At 40.1% G+C, this 15,543-nt stretch overlaps 1 protein-coding gene across 1 annotated transcript in view; it reads right to left on the bottom strand.

The window, feature by feature from the left end:
• The window catches only part of arnt2 (aryl-hydrocarbon receptor nuclear translocator 2), a 57,979-nt gene extending 48,937 nt beyond the window's left edge, over positions 1–9,042 (bottom strand). Inside the window, exons 1-2 of the mRNA XM_029457233.1 lie at positions 8,713–9,042; positions 2,254–2,365 (exon numbers count right to left, since the gene is read on the bottom strand). Coding sequence (XP_029313093.1) covers positions 2,254–2,365; positions 8,713–8,743 — 143 coding nt within the window. The 5' untranslated portion in view covers positions 8,744–9,042. The remainder of the gene's footprint in view (positions 1–2,253; positions 2,366–8,712) is intronic.
• Between the last annotated feature and the right edge of the window lie 6,501 nt (positions 9,043–15,543).

Here is a 15,543-nt window from a genome sequence, read left to right as displayed (position 1 = left end):
ATCACCTTCACCCAGAACTTGAGCAGTATAGTTGTGAACTGAGACAAATCTTAATGTCATTTTGAGTTAATTACATAAACTACTTTGTATGTGTAGAATTGTATTCAGTGTGTTTACAGTCGGTAAGTCGGTTGTATTTCATTTCCTGTTCCTGAAAAAACTTGCTTCTCCGGGAGTAAATCCTGCAGAATGCGCTCCTCTTGCACCAGCAGAGAGGAGAGAGGAAACGTTGTGAACTACTAAAGTTAACGTAGATTGCCCTCAGTCAGTGTTCTAATCTGTCAAAATGACGGACGGCCTTCGTAGTAGTTGAAAATATCGGGTTAACGCAACCTCTTGTGACGTTGGCTACAGCTGCTTATTGTCACATATGCCACAGTAATGTAAATCAGTGCACACTGCTGAACAAACTATGTGATGACACCATATCTATATTACCCTAGCAGCTTTTTCTGCAATATATTATTTTCTTTTTGTTTTTCATTTTGGTGCAAATCGGACAACATTTATGCCACTGCTATTATCTGTGATAGGCTAAAAATAGGTTAATATTGGCAAACCGATAAAATGGCAGAAGCAATGCCAAAGTGTCCACTGTTGGCCAATGTAAGAACTGAATGCTTGAAGGGCAGAGAAAAAGTGAGAGACAGCATCTACCTGCCACAGTGTTGCGCATTAGGGCTGGGCATTATATTGATATTATATGGATATTGTGATATGAGACTAGATATCATCTTAGATTTTGGATGTTGTAATATTGCAGTGTCTTTTCCTGGTTTCCAAGGCTACATTACAGTAAAGTGGTGTTTTCTGAACTTACCAGACCTAGCTGTTATATTATATGCATTTACCCACTTAGTCATTATATCCACATTACTGACAATTATTTATCAAAAATCTTATTGTGAAAATATTTTGTAAAAGCACCAATAGCCCTACAATATTGTTGCAATATTGATATTGAGGTATTTGATCAAAGATATTCTCCAAATCGCCCAGCCCTACTGCACAGGTCACCTGTTTTAATAATCTTTAATATTTAACAGAAGAAAGAGGAGCGTAACGTGAAAACATCACTACTCAGATTTAAACAAGATACTCTACAATTACATGGTATATAATAGTAAAAAGTAGGGCTGTCAAGCGATTAAAAAAATTAATCTAGTTAATTACAAGCTTTGTGATTAATTAATCGCATATAACAATATTTGCTGTGAGAGCTCCATGCAACGGGGGGCTGTCAGAGCTCCATGCTCCGTGCTTTCTGAGCTCCGTGCTTTCTGAGCTCCGTGCGACGGGGGGACGGGCGGCGGGGACGGGTAGTGTCAGAGCTCCGTGCCCGTGCTGTCGGACCAAAAGTCAGGGGCATCTAGGAGCGCGATTAATCTGCGTTAATATTTTTAATGCGTTACTTTTTCTGTGATTAATTAATTGAAATGAACACGTTAATTCGACAGCCCTAGTAAAAAGTCTTACTATATTCTTAATATTTCTCTTTTTTTCCTAAGGCGCTATTTTTGTCTTGTAGTACCATGCCTGAAAAAACAATTCAAACAGGAACACTGTTACTGAATAAAAGAAAACTCCCGGGTCGTTAATAAATAACCTGTACCGGATGCTTTGAACATTAGTGTCTACAAAGCAGCTAGAAGCTCATTTGTACAACTAAAATTTGGACGATGATTATTTTGGAAACTTCTGAAAGGCAGGTCAGCTGTTACATCAATAAAGGAATATTTTGTTGCCAAATATTTTTGTCACAACAGGATAAAGCAAGCTTTTCCAGAATACATACTGTTTAAAAGCCCAATAATTGCCTGCTCAGAAAATGAACAGACAACACAAACTGCTTCTGGGACACTGACTTCACCCCAGCTTTAATACTACAAGGTCACAATGCTCTTAATGTGACACCATTAGCTACATGTTTCAGTGCACCATGGTCACTTCTGAACACAGTACACTTAACATTGGAATATTTGTTTGTAGCTACAAGAAGAAAGTATGAAGCTCTCTGGCTGCTTCACACACATCATGATGGTATGAATGGTTGACCCTGTTGTCCCCTCCAACACTGCAATAACACCGGACGAAAGACTATATATTATCTAGGCAAATGTTACTATCTAAAGGTGACACAAACAAAAATATGAGTGTTGGGTGTTATTTTCAGACCCTGCTATAAAAATGTTTTGAACTCTTTGTATTTGTAGTGGTCACTTTCTCCAGCATGTCAGCGGTTGAGATACTCACCCTCCTGATCTCCTCTTGCCCCCGCGGCCTGGCACAGCTCCTCCCATTCTCACCTGACCGGCTCCAACTGCCCCTGGCATCGCTACTGTCCCTGGCAACTCACTGCCCATCTCTGGAAGATACAATAGTAACAGCAAAACAGTACAGGGTTAGCAGAAGTATCCGTCATATAAGATTACCATTAAACATACAGTGTTTCCCATTGTGTCCAATAATTATAAATATTATGAACATTTTCTGTAGAATTTTACATTATTTTGTTTTCAGCAGTGACGGAAGACTCTAAGACTCTATGTATGTGCGCTGCCATAAGATGAACAGTCACCTCTCCAAAATATCCAGAGACTGAGGTTTGACCATATTAATATAAAAGGTACGCAAAATAGTTACAGGCCTTAGTCCCAAAGTTACTTAACAAGCAGCAATACAAATATTGAAATAAAAGTAAAACGATATTTTAAATATTATAGTTATACACATATACCCATCAGAAAAGGGTTCCATTATTATGGGAAATAAACCATATTGACAGGCACAATACGATTAACAAAGGAGGCGGTGGAGGAGTACATCACCAGTGTCAATCAATGAAGAGATATCATAGTTCTCTGTTGTCTTCATTGTAAGTTCAATGTTCACATCATCTTTTACAGCGTGAGATTTTAAAAGCTCCACTGACTGTGGAAGTCAGTCACATTTTTTAAACGTGACAACAAAAAGGTAGTGAATAAGACCACTAGCTAACAAACAGATGTATAAACAAAGCATGTTTCAAATGTTAAACAATTCAGCACTTTTGTTAATAATACACATAGCTTTGGTGAGAAACACTGAATGTAAAGAACTTCACAGGGCACCTTTAAATACAACCCTACCTACCAAATTTGACCACAGATAGATGGGTAGATCAAAATGTTACCAATTTAAGTATTATATTTAAGCAGAGATATTGTACAGGTGCATACATTTGAAATATTTGGCTTTTGTTAAGCAAAAGGGTTGTGTAGAAAAATATAGGGGACGTACAGTATTAAATGATTATTTTGGTGTCATATTTATATATATATATAATTTTTTTTATATTTATATTAAAAAAATTATATTTATATATATATATATATATATATATATATATATATATATATATATATATATAATAAAAGTTATTTCACATCATCAAAAGGACATTTAAAAGTGTAAAATGACAGTCATGTTACTTGACCATATAGCCTCTTTTAGTGTGTTTACAGTGCATCTTAGAGATGGCTCTGCTGTAAAAAAGCACAATGTAAATAAAGATAATTCATTCATGAAGCCCATGCACGTCTCTGTGGTGTATAAGAGTGCGTGTGTGTGTCAGTGTGTGTCTGTGCTCAGCTGAGAGGTTGGGTCCTGCTAAGTAGAGAGCGGATTGTTCACTCGTATTAAATAGCGAGCATGTTGTCCTGGTGGAGTGGACGCCAAAGATCGGGAAGTTAAAAAAAGATCCCAAACCAAAAAAATAAGATCTAAATCTGAAAACAGAAAATCTGCAAATATAAAACAAGAACTCAAATATCAAAATATATATGAAAGTGAAAAATGTAAATAAAAAATATTTTCAAAATAATATTTAACCTGAAAAAACTTTTTATACACTTGTTTTTAGTTTGAATATATTTTCAATTTCAAGATCAAAACGTTACTAACGTTGCTTTTATTTTTAGCTCCATACATTTCTCCGCTCTATTCATTCCTCAATTACTCACTCATTTACCAGTTGCAATGGATACGCCAAACAAACCATCCGACATGCCCCAGTGCACCAAGTAACATAGTTAATATTTGATACAGAGTGCATTCCCACCCCCAGCCCCCCTCCACATCTTTCCAGAGAAACAGTCACACTCCAGTGCAGGGCCTTCCAAGAACCAGTCTTCCATCATTCATTCATGCAGTGGGTTTGAGAAAAACACGGCTCTAAACTAACGTAATCTGATGAAAAGACAGCTTCATCAGGCATTTAGTGCATTCAGCCTGGCAGAGGCAGCACACATACACTGCTACCTTTACCGCCTGGCTTGCAATACACTGACAGAGCAACGTTATGCCAGGCACACACAGTGGACAACTTTAATTCTAGGCCTGGTGATATGACAAGTGTCACATTAAGATCTTTACTGGTATTATTCATTATAAAATAGAGCCCACTCTTGCTTGATTGTTTCTGGCTTACTGTCAGTACTAAATATGTCACTTCGTGTCACTGTCACTCAGCACAATGAAGCTAAAGTTATAACTTAGCACTAAAACCAACATCTTCCATCTGTCTATAACTAGGTAAGTTGAAGATGCTGCATGGCAAGAGTTTCAAGTTTTCTTTGGTGCAATGTCTTAAAGGCACACAGCTAAAGTCAATCAGAAGCCTGGTTTTAAGGTCACACACACATTCATCTTCAGACAGCCAAAAGCTTAAAAGCCCTGAGGTCAAACGCATTAATGAGCCTGTAGGGAGACCCAGGGGAAGTTGCATACTTTCTCCTTTTCAATCACTGCTCTCCCTGACAAGGTTGTTTCTATTCTCTCTTCCCTACCATCCTTTATTTCTTCCCTGCAGACGCCTTTCTCAAAAACAACCAAGTCTATCAAACAGCCTCAGGACATTTACCATTCAAATAGGGCAATTCATATTACAAAGGGAATACACACACAAACACTTGATTCTTAATTACTTTAAAACAATATAACCAACTAAATGAAAACTATTTTAACAGAACTGGATGATAAAATAATAGCGTGTTACTACTGTATTTATCTCAAACAATTACTGAGTGTATTTTAACTGTGCTGTTGACTACCCCTTTAAAAATAATTTCTATATGTTGCTGAGACTTTGACATTTGAAACTTTTTGAAACTATTTTTTTTATTGATTAGTGAATTCTGGAAATTCTCATACAATTCATCTGATAGTTTAAAACATTTACAAGAATGGTGTGATTAATGTGGTTTCCCGGCAGGAGGGTCATTAAGTACGGCACAGATAGGGAAACTTGGCATGATTTCCAATGTTATTTCATACTATTTTTAATGCCATTTCACACTCATTTACATCAACACTGTGATTATTGTACTGTAAATGCTCTTATTCTGTCTAATTTTGTACTCATTTTTATGTTTTGGGCTGCAATTATCGTTATGAAAGGTGCTATACAAATAAAGCTTATTATTATTATTATTATTATTATTATTAATAGTAATTTCTTCAAAACCCACAAATAGCTGGTTCGAGGCTGTTTTTAATTCACATTATTATAGATTTCCTGGGTTAGGTATTTACCAACATAACTGTTTGAAGACATCACAATGGACTTTTTAACAGTGATGTGCAATTACTTTTGACATTGTACACACTATAATTATTTTAAAAAGACTTGACAGAATTAAAATAAGCAGTAATATATCACTAATACTACCATAAGCAAATTACAGTCCTTTTGTAACTCGTACTTTTACATTATAAATAGCTCAAAACCAATTCAGTGCGTTTGAAAAGAGGTGAAATCATAAAGGCAAAACTACCTCACATGTGAACGCAATGAAGAGGCCATTCTAACAGTAATACAATATAATTATCAAGGTCGGGTTGCGGGGACAGCAGCTCCAGTAAGGAACCCCAAACTTCCCTTCTCCAGGCCACATCCTCCAGCTCTGACTGGGGGATCCCGAGATCTCCTCCCAGCTGGACGTGCCTGGAACACCTCCCTAGGGAGGCGCCCAGGTGGCATCCTTACTCACCTCAACTGGCTCCTTTCAACGTAAAGGAGCAGCGGCTCTACTCCGAGTCTCTCACGGATGGCTGAGCTTCTCACCCTATCTCTAAGGGAGACGCCAGCCACCCGCCTGAGAAAACCCATTTTGGCCGCTTGCACCCGCAATCTCGTTCTTTCGGTCATGACCCAGCCTTCATGACCATAGGTGAGGGTAGGAACGGAAATCGACTAGTAGATCGAGAGCTTTGCCTTCTGGCTCAGCTCTCTTTTCCTCACAACGGTGCGGTAAAGTGACTGTAATACCGCCCCCACTGCTCCGATTCTCCGGCCAATCTCTCGCTCCATCGTTCCCAAACTCGCGAACAAAACCCTGAGGTACTTGAACTCCTTCACTTGGGCTAAGTATTCTGTTGATAATGTTTGTTCATTGTTTTTATGTTTAAATTCTTACACACTGAACCTTTAAATGTCTTGTTTTGTCCAACCAACAGTCTAAAACACAAAGATATTCAGAAAAGCAGCTAATTGTCAAACTTGACAATCTGGAAGCAGAGAATGTTTGACATAATTTTGGTTGATAAATTACTTGAAAAATGAATCGATTATCAAAATAGTTTTCTGTTGATTGACAAATCAATTAATGGAAAAGAATAGTGCATTCAGTACAATTTTCTATGCATACCGCAGTTTTACGGTCCTGAAATCATCTTTGTCCTAATTAAACGACCCTAATTAGATCATTTCACTTGTAATGTTTCACATGCTCTTACATCAATTGGATCTGGGTGACGGCCAGCTGGAGATAATCCTGCAGTGACACAGCATTCCCACATCCCAGGGTATCTGGTCTGAGGTCAACGCACCTGACTGTACTGCCATGCCAGTGGAAACAGTAAGGTTGATCTCAGATCAGCAGGCTAACTTTGTCCTCCTCTGGCTACAGCAGCAGCAGCATTAGGCATGACTTAATTCTCACTGGGTTTCATCACCGGATAGAGGAGCTGCACGGAACTCTCACTGCACGCTTCCCCCCCCAACATGTGAATGGATCATTACATTACAATAAATATAACATGCAGGGGATAATAATTAAAGGAATAGGTTTGTCCCTGGAGGGTGCTGCTTCCATACAATGAATTACTCTCATCCTTCCATTCAAAATATTACTCTCATCTGCAATGACCGACAGAACGCCTTTTATTTAAAAAAAGAGGAAGAATTTAGTTTTGTCTTTCAGATTTCCTTTCTTTTATCTGACAGGGTTATTTTCTCATGTGTTCATTGTTTATTCTAAAAACACCTCATCTCAACACTCTGTATGCAGCCAATGTGCTAATAACCAGACAATTGTTATCACATGTTATTCCCTTTTCATTTATATTGCCAATGAAGTGCCACAGAGCGTGATAATTGACATGTTTTCATATAAGTCTCAGAAGCCCAGAGACTCCTTTGCAAAAGAATAATTACTTGCCACTATTTCTCTATTTGGACACATTCTTTTGTTGTCATTTCTTATACCCAAATACTTCTTCTACTTCTACTTCATATCCTATTTGGAGAGGGTAGAAGCAAAAGTGTTGTGTCTAATGATGCTGATCCACAGACATGCAATTGCTACAGTAGGTTAATCCAGCTGTAATTAATTGAATGTATTGCCATGACAGTTGGCTCAAGCCATATTAAAATGATTAACTGCATTTTTTAAATACTGTAATTATCAAGCTCACTAGAAACAAAGTAGGCTAATGATAGCAAGATGGTTACAGTATATGTGTTACAGTTCACTGCCTGGGGTAAGACAAATAAACTGTGATTCTATATCAATGTATAAATTCAAGTTCAACTGAGACTCGTGCGTTTTGCTATACTGTTCTAGTAATCTCACATAAGCAAAATCACCCTCAGCAACTCAGCATTGGGAGAACAACACGCCAGACCCTATTTAAAAATGTAACAATTTACACTTTATTTATTTATCCGGAAACGTTCATAGCACGCAGAACTTCACAAACGACGTGTTGCATATTAAAATCGAATTAAAGTAAATCGGCAAACGTGTGAACAACCAAGGACCACGTTTTTCGTGTCAATCCTAACTTGTATTACTGGTTCACACAATTCTCTGCTGCCCATCGAGGGAAAGGGCTCAGTCAGCTCAGTGCTACATATCAGGGCGAAATCCAAACCCTTTCTATACAATAATGAATCAACAGGCGAGGAACAGAAAAATACAAATATAAGTTCCAGCTTGCCTCTCTTTAACGACAACAAATGTAATAATGTACCTTATGTAACACATAACATATGAAGGGCAGTGCTGTAGGACAACGATATCAATATGCAAAATAACCTTTTGTATCACAGAGTGAGGAAAGCAAAGGGTCGGCGAAAGAACGTATTGGGCTAGCTTTACATAGAAAAACACGAGCAAAAATACAATACCATATGGGAATGAGTGCATATAATTACACAACAACCAAGTCGTTATGAAACCAAAATTGGCAGCAAATATGTGAAGAATAGCAGTGTTGTGAACGGCGGTTCAGTGGGGGAAGGGGGATGGATGCTGGAGCCAGGCTTCGGCGGCCTGTCGGCGCTTCAGCCCTCTTCAGCAGTCTAAAGTAAACCCAGCTTCTTTATATATTCTAGGTAACATTCCTAAACATTCCGATTCGCCCCCACCAGCACATTGGATACTGACTTACCGGACGGGTTGACCGCGGCGGGAGTTGCCATATTTCCTCAATGGAGAAAAATAACAAAACGGCAGCGATGGAGATGACGCACAATACGGCTAGAGAACCCCCGTGAGAAACCGTCTAAACTCCGCGGGACTGACACGCGAGTCTCGGTCCAACCGCCTCACATCTGCTAATTCGGAAGAAAACTAATCTCGGTTCAAACGAGTAAAAAAGGTCTGTTTCTGTGCAGAATATATGTAGATATAGATAAGGTGTATGTTTTATGACAATTTTCTCTAAAACCAGATTTAGTAAAATGCAAGATGTCTGAATGGTAGCACCGCGAGAGTTTAGGGTTGCTTGAATACATTTATATTATACAGTGAGACTGGTGCAGTGATGAATGCAATGTAACGATGTGGTGTTTTGAATAAAAGGCAAATGCTATCGTGTTTTGACATTGGTTGGCTTGTTTGTAAAGTTGTTTGTGTTAAGATATGTTCACTTTCTAATACTTTGGGTTTAAAGTCCACTACCCGGAACTCTTCCTCGTGGTATTAAAAGCTGCCCAGTTGTGGACGACTGTCTCTACCACGAGTCACAAACCTGAGTTTATGTTAGAAGATCCTTTGGTCAAATAACCCATACCAGTTTGATAAGATGTCAGCCTTTTGCTTCACTTTTCTGTAAAGTCACAGTTTGTTAAGGGTATAGGCTTGTAAATAATGGCTTTATTTCAGATTGAAAAAGTAGACCATTTACTTAAATTAAATAAAAGTGCATCACACTATTAAAATAATCCGTCAGAAGCAGTAGTGGGAAGTGACTAAGTACATTTATTCAAGTAGCCTACTGTACCTAGGTACAATTTAATTTAATTTACAGATTCAGATAATTAGTACTAGTATTGTGCAATATGGACTATATTTAGGCTATATAACCTGTGCAATACTCACACCACTTGGCAGTATTACTGTATTACACTGTACAGAGATTAAAATACACAGCTGTATATAAAATTACCTCCACCAATACCAGCTGCAACATTAAAGTGATGTGCACAATACAATCAATGATTATAATCCAATAGGATAATATCCTACATTATTCTGAAATGGGCAATTCTGCATGAGTATTTTTTACTTTTGCTAGGCTACTTTGAGTATATTTTGATGTAAGTACTTTGATTTAAGTAAGATTTTGAATACATGACCTTTACTTGTAACCGAGTGTTTATACACTGGTATAAAATATCAGAGTACTTCTTCCACCACTGTTTACAAGTAAAAGTCCTGCATTAAAAAAAGACTTTATTATTATGTAGTGTAATTATTATTGATGCATTAACATGTTATGTAAGCAATGCGTTGATAATGTAACAGGTCAAGGTGGAACTTGTTTTGTTTCACAGCTGTAGATACTTTTGGGTGGTTTAATCCATAATATTTTAAAAGCGGATCATTCGTTTTGTATGTACAATCCTAATATGAACACTAACTCGCAACTATAGCCTTCAAATATTTTGTGGAGAAAAAGCTAAATATTTCGTTCTGAAATGTATGATCTGAAAAGCATAATTATAATGTGGCAGGCTAGAAAATTGATAGAATCTAGTCAAGTATAATCATCTTAAAATCGAACAGTACTTCAATAAATATTTTTATTTATAAATCAATTGACAATGCTTTAGAATACATTAATAAAAACAACATTTGGGTTGCCAGGTTTTGAAAAATCTCTCTTGTTGGTGCTTATCCTTTTTAGTTGTCATACATGGTGGCAGGCCATAAATAAATGCTTGTGGATTTCAAATTGTCTAATAAGCCTTAAAATCTGCAGTTGTACATTGTATACATTTTTTATAGAATGATTTTGGTCCAGATTGTTCACAAGTGGTCCACTAGTGTTCCATAACAATTAATTAAAGAGCTAAAAAGGGAAAATGTCTTTGTGGAGGATATCACCTGCCAAAGGAACCTGGCAACCCAAAAGCTGTTCTTGTGAATGGCTTAAAACTGATTTAGTACATTATTTAAATCAATAAAGTCATTAATTACAACCTACAGACTGTTTATAAAGGATGACTTCTTAGAAAGTGCTACCCTCATGAAAAGGGAAAAGTATTAATAATTTACCAACCAGAAAAAAGCTAAATAAATGGGCAGAATCTCATTGGGAGCTTCACGATTGCAAAAATTGCGACTGTAAGCCCCCGTTCGAACTATTTCCATTTCCAACAGCACTAAAGAACAACAATAGAAGGCTAGCATGGACCAAAGATGCAAAGAAACAGGATTACAATGGGAAGTCTTGGGAGCCCAAGAAATCTTCGCGGATTTACAGTGAGCATTTCATGCAAGGAAAACCAACAAATGAATTCCCTGATCCTGAACTCGACCTGGAGTATGTAGTCTATCTACTTGATTTATATATTGACAAATGTACTTTCTATATATTGAGTTTTATAATAATTAACAAACACAAGTTAGGTATATATTTATAATAGCTTACCCTGCAACACAACTGCAATAAGCACTTATGATATCGCCAGTTTTCTTGACTGCCCAGATCCATGCCGAATGTGGCGTATGGGAAATGTTCATTGAATGAGTACATTTTGCTTTCAAAAAGCAATACTCAGAATCTGCGAGAGGATTGAAAGATATTTGTTTCAACCAGCCAGAGTCAAACAGTCTAAATGCTTTGCCTTCTTTGTATTCATTCAAAGTTCGTTTATGAAACTCGACATCGTTCCCTGGGTGGTCAGACATTAAAAATAATGTTATATCGCTGAGGTATATCGGCGGCCAAGAAGTCATGCTGTTGTTTTCATTGACCCAGCCATCCTGCAATGTCAAGGGATTAGGCACTGAAACGGCACTCGGCATAACCAAAAGCTTAGTCTTTTCTTTTTCTGTGATTGAAATTCTTTCATTAGCTGTTGGTTGCTCCTCAATGCCCATCTCTGATGCAGCAAACACCCTGGCGATAAGCTTTGCTTGCAGCAAAATATTTTCAAAGCTTCGACTTTCCACATCTGAACCTCATCATAAGAAAGGAGTTCAGAACTCATTGTAGAGTAGTAGGTTTTACGACACGCTTGAAGAATAAGCTAAATACAATGTAAACACGTAGAGAAGAAATCCAATATGGCGGCCCTTGTAGAGTTGGTGCTCACTTTTCTAGGCTTGCCAGATTTGTGAATGTGTTTAGTAATCTAAAAGGGCATATTTTCGATAGAATACAATAATTAAACCATATCCTAAAACAAACACATCTGCAGTGTCAGAAGTCAGAAGTGTAGCAAGTCACATGTACAAAGACAGCCAATTGAGAGACCTGGTGATTGAAGACTTGTATTTTTATTGTATTTTATTACAGAAGTGTAATGCATTTCAGAAAAAAAGTTCACTTTTCTCAAGTGAATGCATTGTAATAAAATAATACACATGACTCTTGCTACACTTCTGGCGCTGCAGATGTGTTTGTTGTGTGTTTTAGGATATGCTTTAATTCTTGTATTTTAATCGATAGTATGCAATTGCAGATTACTCTATACATTTACATATCTCAGTACAAATCTGTTTGTAGACACACATATTAAGACAGTTACACATCTCTACACACACTTGCAAATACTTTTGCTACAATAATGGCATCTAACCATTAACACAGCATACAAAGGGCCAGCATTTTTACACATCACATATAAACACTATTGTTCTTCCACACGTGGAACGTCACCTCTCTGTGGGGGAAGGAGCTAGAACTAGTGCGGGAGGTGGATCGCTACCAGTTGGATCTCGTGGGGCTTACTTCCACGCACAGTCTTGGCTCTGGAACCGTACTCCTGGATAGGGGTTGGTCTCTATTCTTCTCCGGAGTTGCCCAAGGTGTGAGGCATCGGGCCGGGGTGGGGATACTCACTAGCCCCCGGCTGAGCGCCGCTACGTTGGAGTTTATCCCGGTGGACGAGAGGGTCGCCTCCCTACGCCTTCGGGTTATGGGGGGGAAAACTCTGACTATTGTTTGAGCCTATGCCCCAAACCGCAGTTCGGAGTATTCGGCCTTCTGGGAAACCCTGAATGGAGCCCTACAGGGGGCTCCAGTAGGGGACTCCGTAGTCTTGCTGGGAGACTTCAACGCACACGTGGGAAACGATGGAGACACCTGGAGAGGCGTGATTGGGAGGAAGGGCCTCCCTGATCTAAACCCGAACGGTCGTTTGTTGTTGGACTTCTGTGCTAGTCATGGAATGGCCATAACAAACACCATGTTCGAACATAAGGATGCTCATAAGTGCACGTGGTACCAGAGCACCCTAGGCCAAAGGTTTTGTAATCGTATCATTTGATCTGAGGCCGCATGTTTTGGACACTCGGGTGAAGAGAGGGGCGGAGCTGTCGACTGATCACCATCTGGTGGTGAGTTGGATCAAGGGGTGGGGGAAGACTCTGGACAGACCTGGTAAACCCAAACGGGTAGTGCGGGTGAACTGGGAACGTCTAGAAGAAGCCCCTGTCCTGGGGATCTTTAACTCGCACCTCCGGCGGAGCTTTTCAGACATCCCTGTGGAGGTTGGGGGCATTGAACCTGAGTGGGCGATGTTCAAAACCTCTATTGCTGAAGCTGCGGTGATGAGCTGTGGTCTTAAGGTCTTAGGTGCCTCAAGGGGCGGTAACCCTCGAACACCGTGGTGGACCCCGGTGGTCAGGGAAGCCGTCCGACTGAAGAAGTCTTTCCGGGTTATGTTATCCGGGAGGACTCCGGAAACAGTTGCAGGGTATCGAAGGACTAGAAGGGCGGCAGCTTCTGCCATGTCAGAGGCAAAGCAGCGGGTGTGGGAGAAGTTCGGAGAAGGACTTTCGGTCGGCACCAAGGTGCTTCTGGAAAACCATCCGGCACCTCAGGAGGGGGAAGCGAGGAACCATCCAAGCTGTGTACAGCAAGGGTGGGACCCTGCTGACTTCGACTGAGAAGGTTATCGGCCGGTGGAAGGAGCACTTTGAGGAACTCCTGAATCCGACTAACACACCCTCTATGGTAGAGGCAGGGGTTGATGAGATCCGTCCAGAAATGCTGAAGGCTTTGGGTGTTGAGGGGCTGTCTTGGTTGACACGCCTCGTCAACATTGCGTGGAAGTCTGGGACAGTGCCTAGGGGTTGGCAGACCGGGGTGGTGGTTCCCCTATTTAAAAAGGGGGACCAGAGAGTGTGTGCCAACTACAGGGGTATCACACTTCTCAGCCTCCCTGGTAAAGTCTACTCCAAGGTACTGGAAAGGAGGGTTCGGCCGGTAGTTGAACCTCTGATTGAAGAGGAACAATGCGGATTCCATCCTGGTCGTGGAACAACAGACCAACTCTTTACTCTTGCAAGGATCCTGGAGGGGGCCTGGGAGTGCGCCCATCCGGTCTACATGTGTTTTGTGGATCTGGAGAAGGCGTATGACCGGGTCCCCCGGGTGATACTGTGGGAGGTGCTGCGGGAGTATGGGGTGAGGGGGTCACTTCTGAGGGCCATCCAATCCCTGTACGCCCAATGGATAGGATATTGAGGCGTAGTCGTGGAGGAGAGGGGTTGCAGTTCGGTGACCTGAGGATCTCATCACTGCTCTTTGCAGATGATGTGGTCCTTATGACATCATCGGTCTGTGACCTTCAACAGTCACTGGATCGGTTCGCAGCCGAGTGTGCAGCGGTTGGGATGAGGATCAGCACCTCCAAATCTGAGGCCATGGCTCTCAGCAGGAAACCGGTGGATTGCCTACTCCGGGTAGAGAATGAGCCATTACCCCAAGTGAAGGAGTTCAAGTACCTCGGGGTCTTGTTCGCGAGTGAGGGGACAATGGAGCGAGAGATTGGCTGGAGAATCGGAGCAGCGGGGGCGGTATTACAGTCACTTTACCGCACCATTGTGACAAAAAGAGAGCTGAGCCAGAAGGCAAAGCTCTCAATATACCGGTCGATCTTCGTTCCTACCCTCACCTATGGTCATGAAGGCTGGGTCATGACCGAAAGAACGAGATCACGGGTACAAACGGCCGAAATGGGTACGTCCAGCTGGGAGGAGACCCCGGGGAAGACCCAGGACTCGGTGGAGAGATTATATCTCCTCACTAGCCTGGGAACGCCTCAGGATCCCCCAGTCGGAGCTGGAGGATGTGGCCCGGAGAAGGGAAGATTGGGGTTCCTTACTGGAGCTGCTGCCCCTGCGACCCGATCCGGGATAAACGGTAGACGATGGATGGATGGATAATCAACAATTACAAGGTTTTATAATTTATTTTATTATAAGGCGTTACAAGCTAGATATACATTAATTAATTTAAATTAGCACCACCTTTACCAACTGCGTCATTAAAGTGATATACACAATAATGCATCAATTATAATCTTATGATATAATATAGCCTACAGTATATGATTATGAAATGGGCCATACTTTCTCTATTGGTACTTGTAGTACATTTTGATGCTAATATTTTTGTACTTTCACCTAAATGCAGGACTTTTACTTGTCCTGGAAATCCACACTGTGGTAAAATATCTCAGTACTTCTTCGACCTCTGAATACAACTTACATAAAGAACACAATACTGTATTTACACAATATCACACAAAGCATATTATATTCAAAGCATATCACACAGAGCACACTATATTCATAGTGGCTTTTTTGCCAAAGCCTTTTTCCTTTTTTTTCCTTTTCTCTGTACCACCTCAGGAAAAATAACAACAGAATGATGAAGAAAAAGTTAAGCACACCATTATTAGGGCCCGAGCACTGACAAAGTCGTTCCGATGACCTATTGAAATTGTGAGAATTATTACTATTTAAAAAATTAATTGACGTT

Source organism: Cottoperca gobio, chromosome 3, assembly GCF_900634415.1.
Source record: "Cottoperca gobio chromosome 3, fCotGob3.1, whole genome shotgun sequence".
Classification (NCBI taxonomy): Eukaryota; Metazoa; Chordata; class Actinopteri; order Perciformes; family Bovichtidae; genus Cottoperca; species Cottoperca gobio.
Note: the sequence above shows the minus strand (reverse complement) of the source record. Positions and strands in the feature narration are given on the sequence as shown.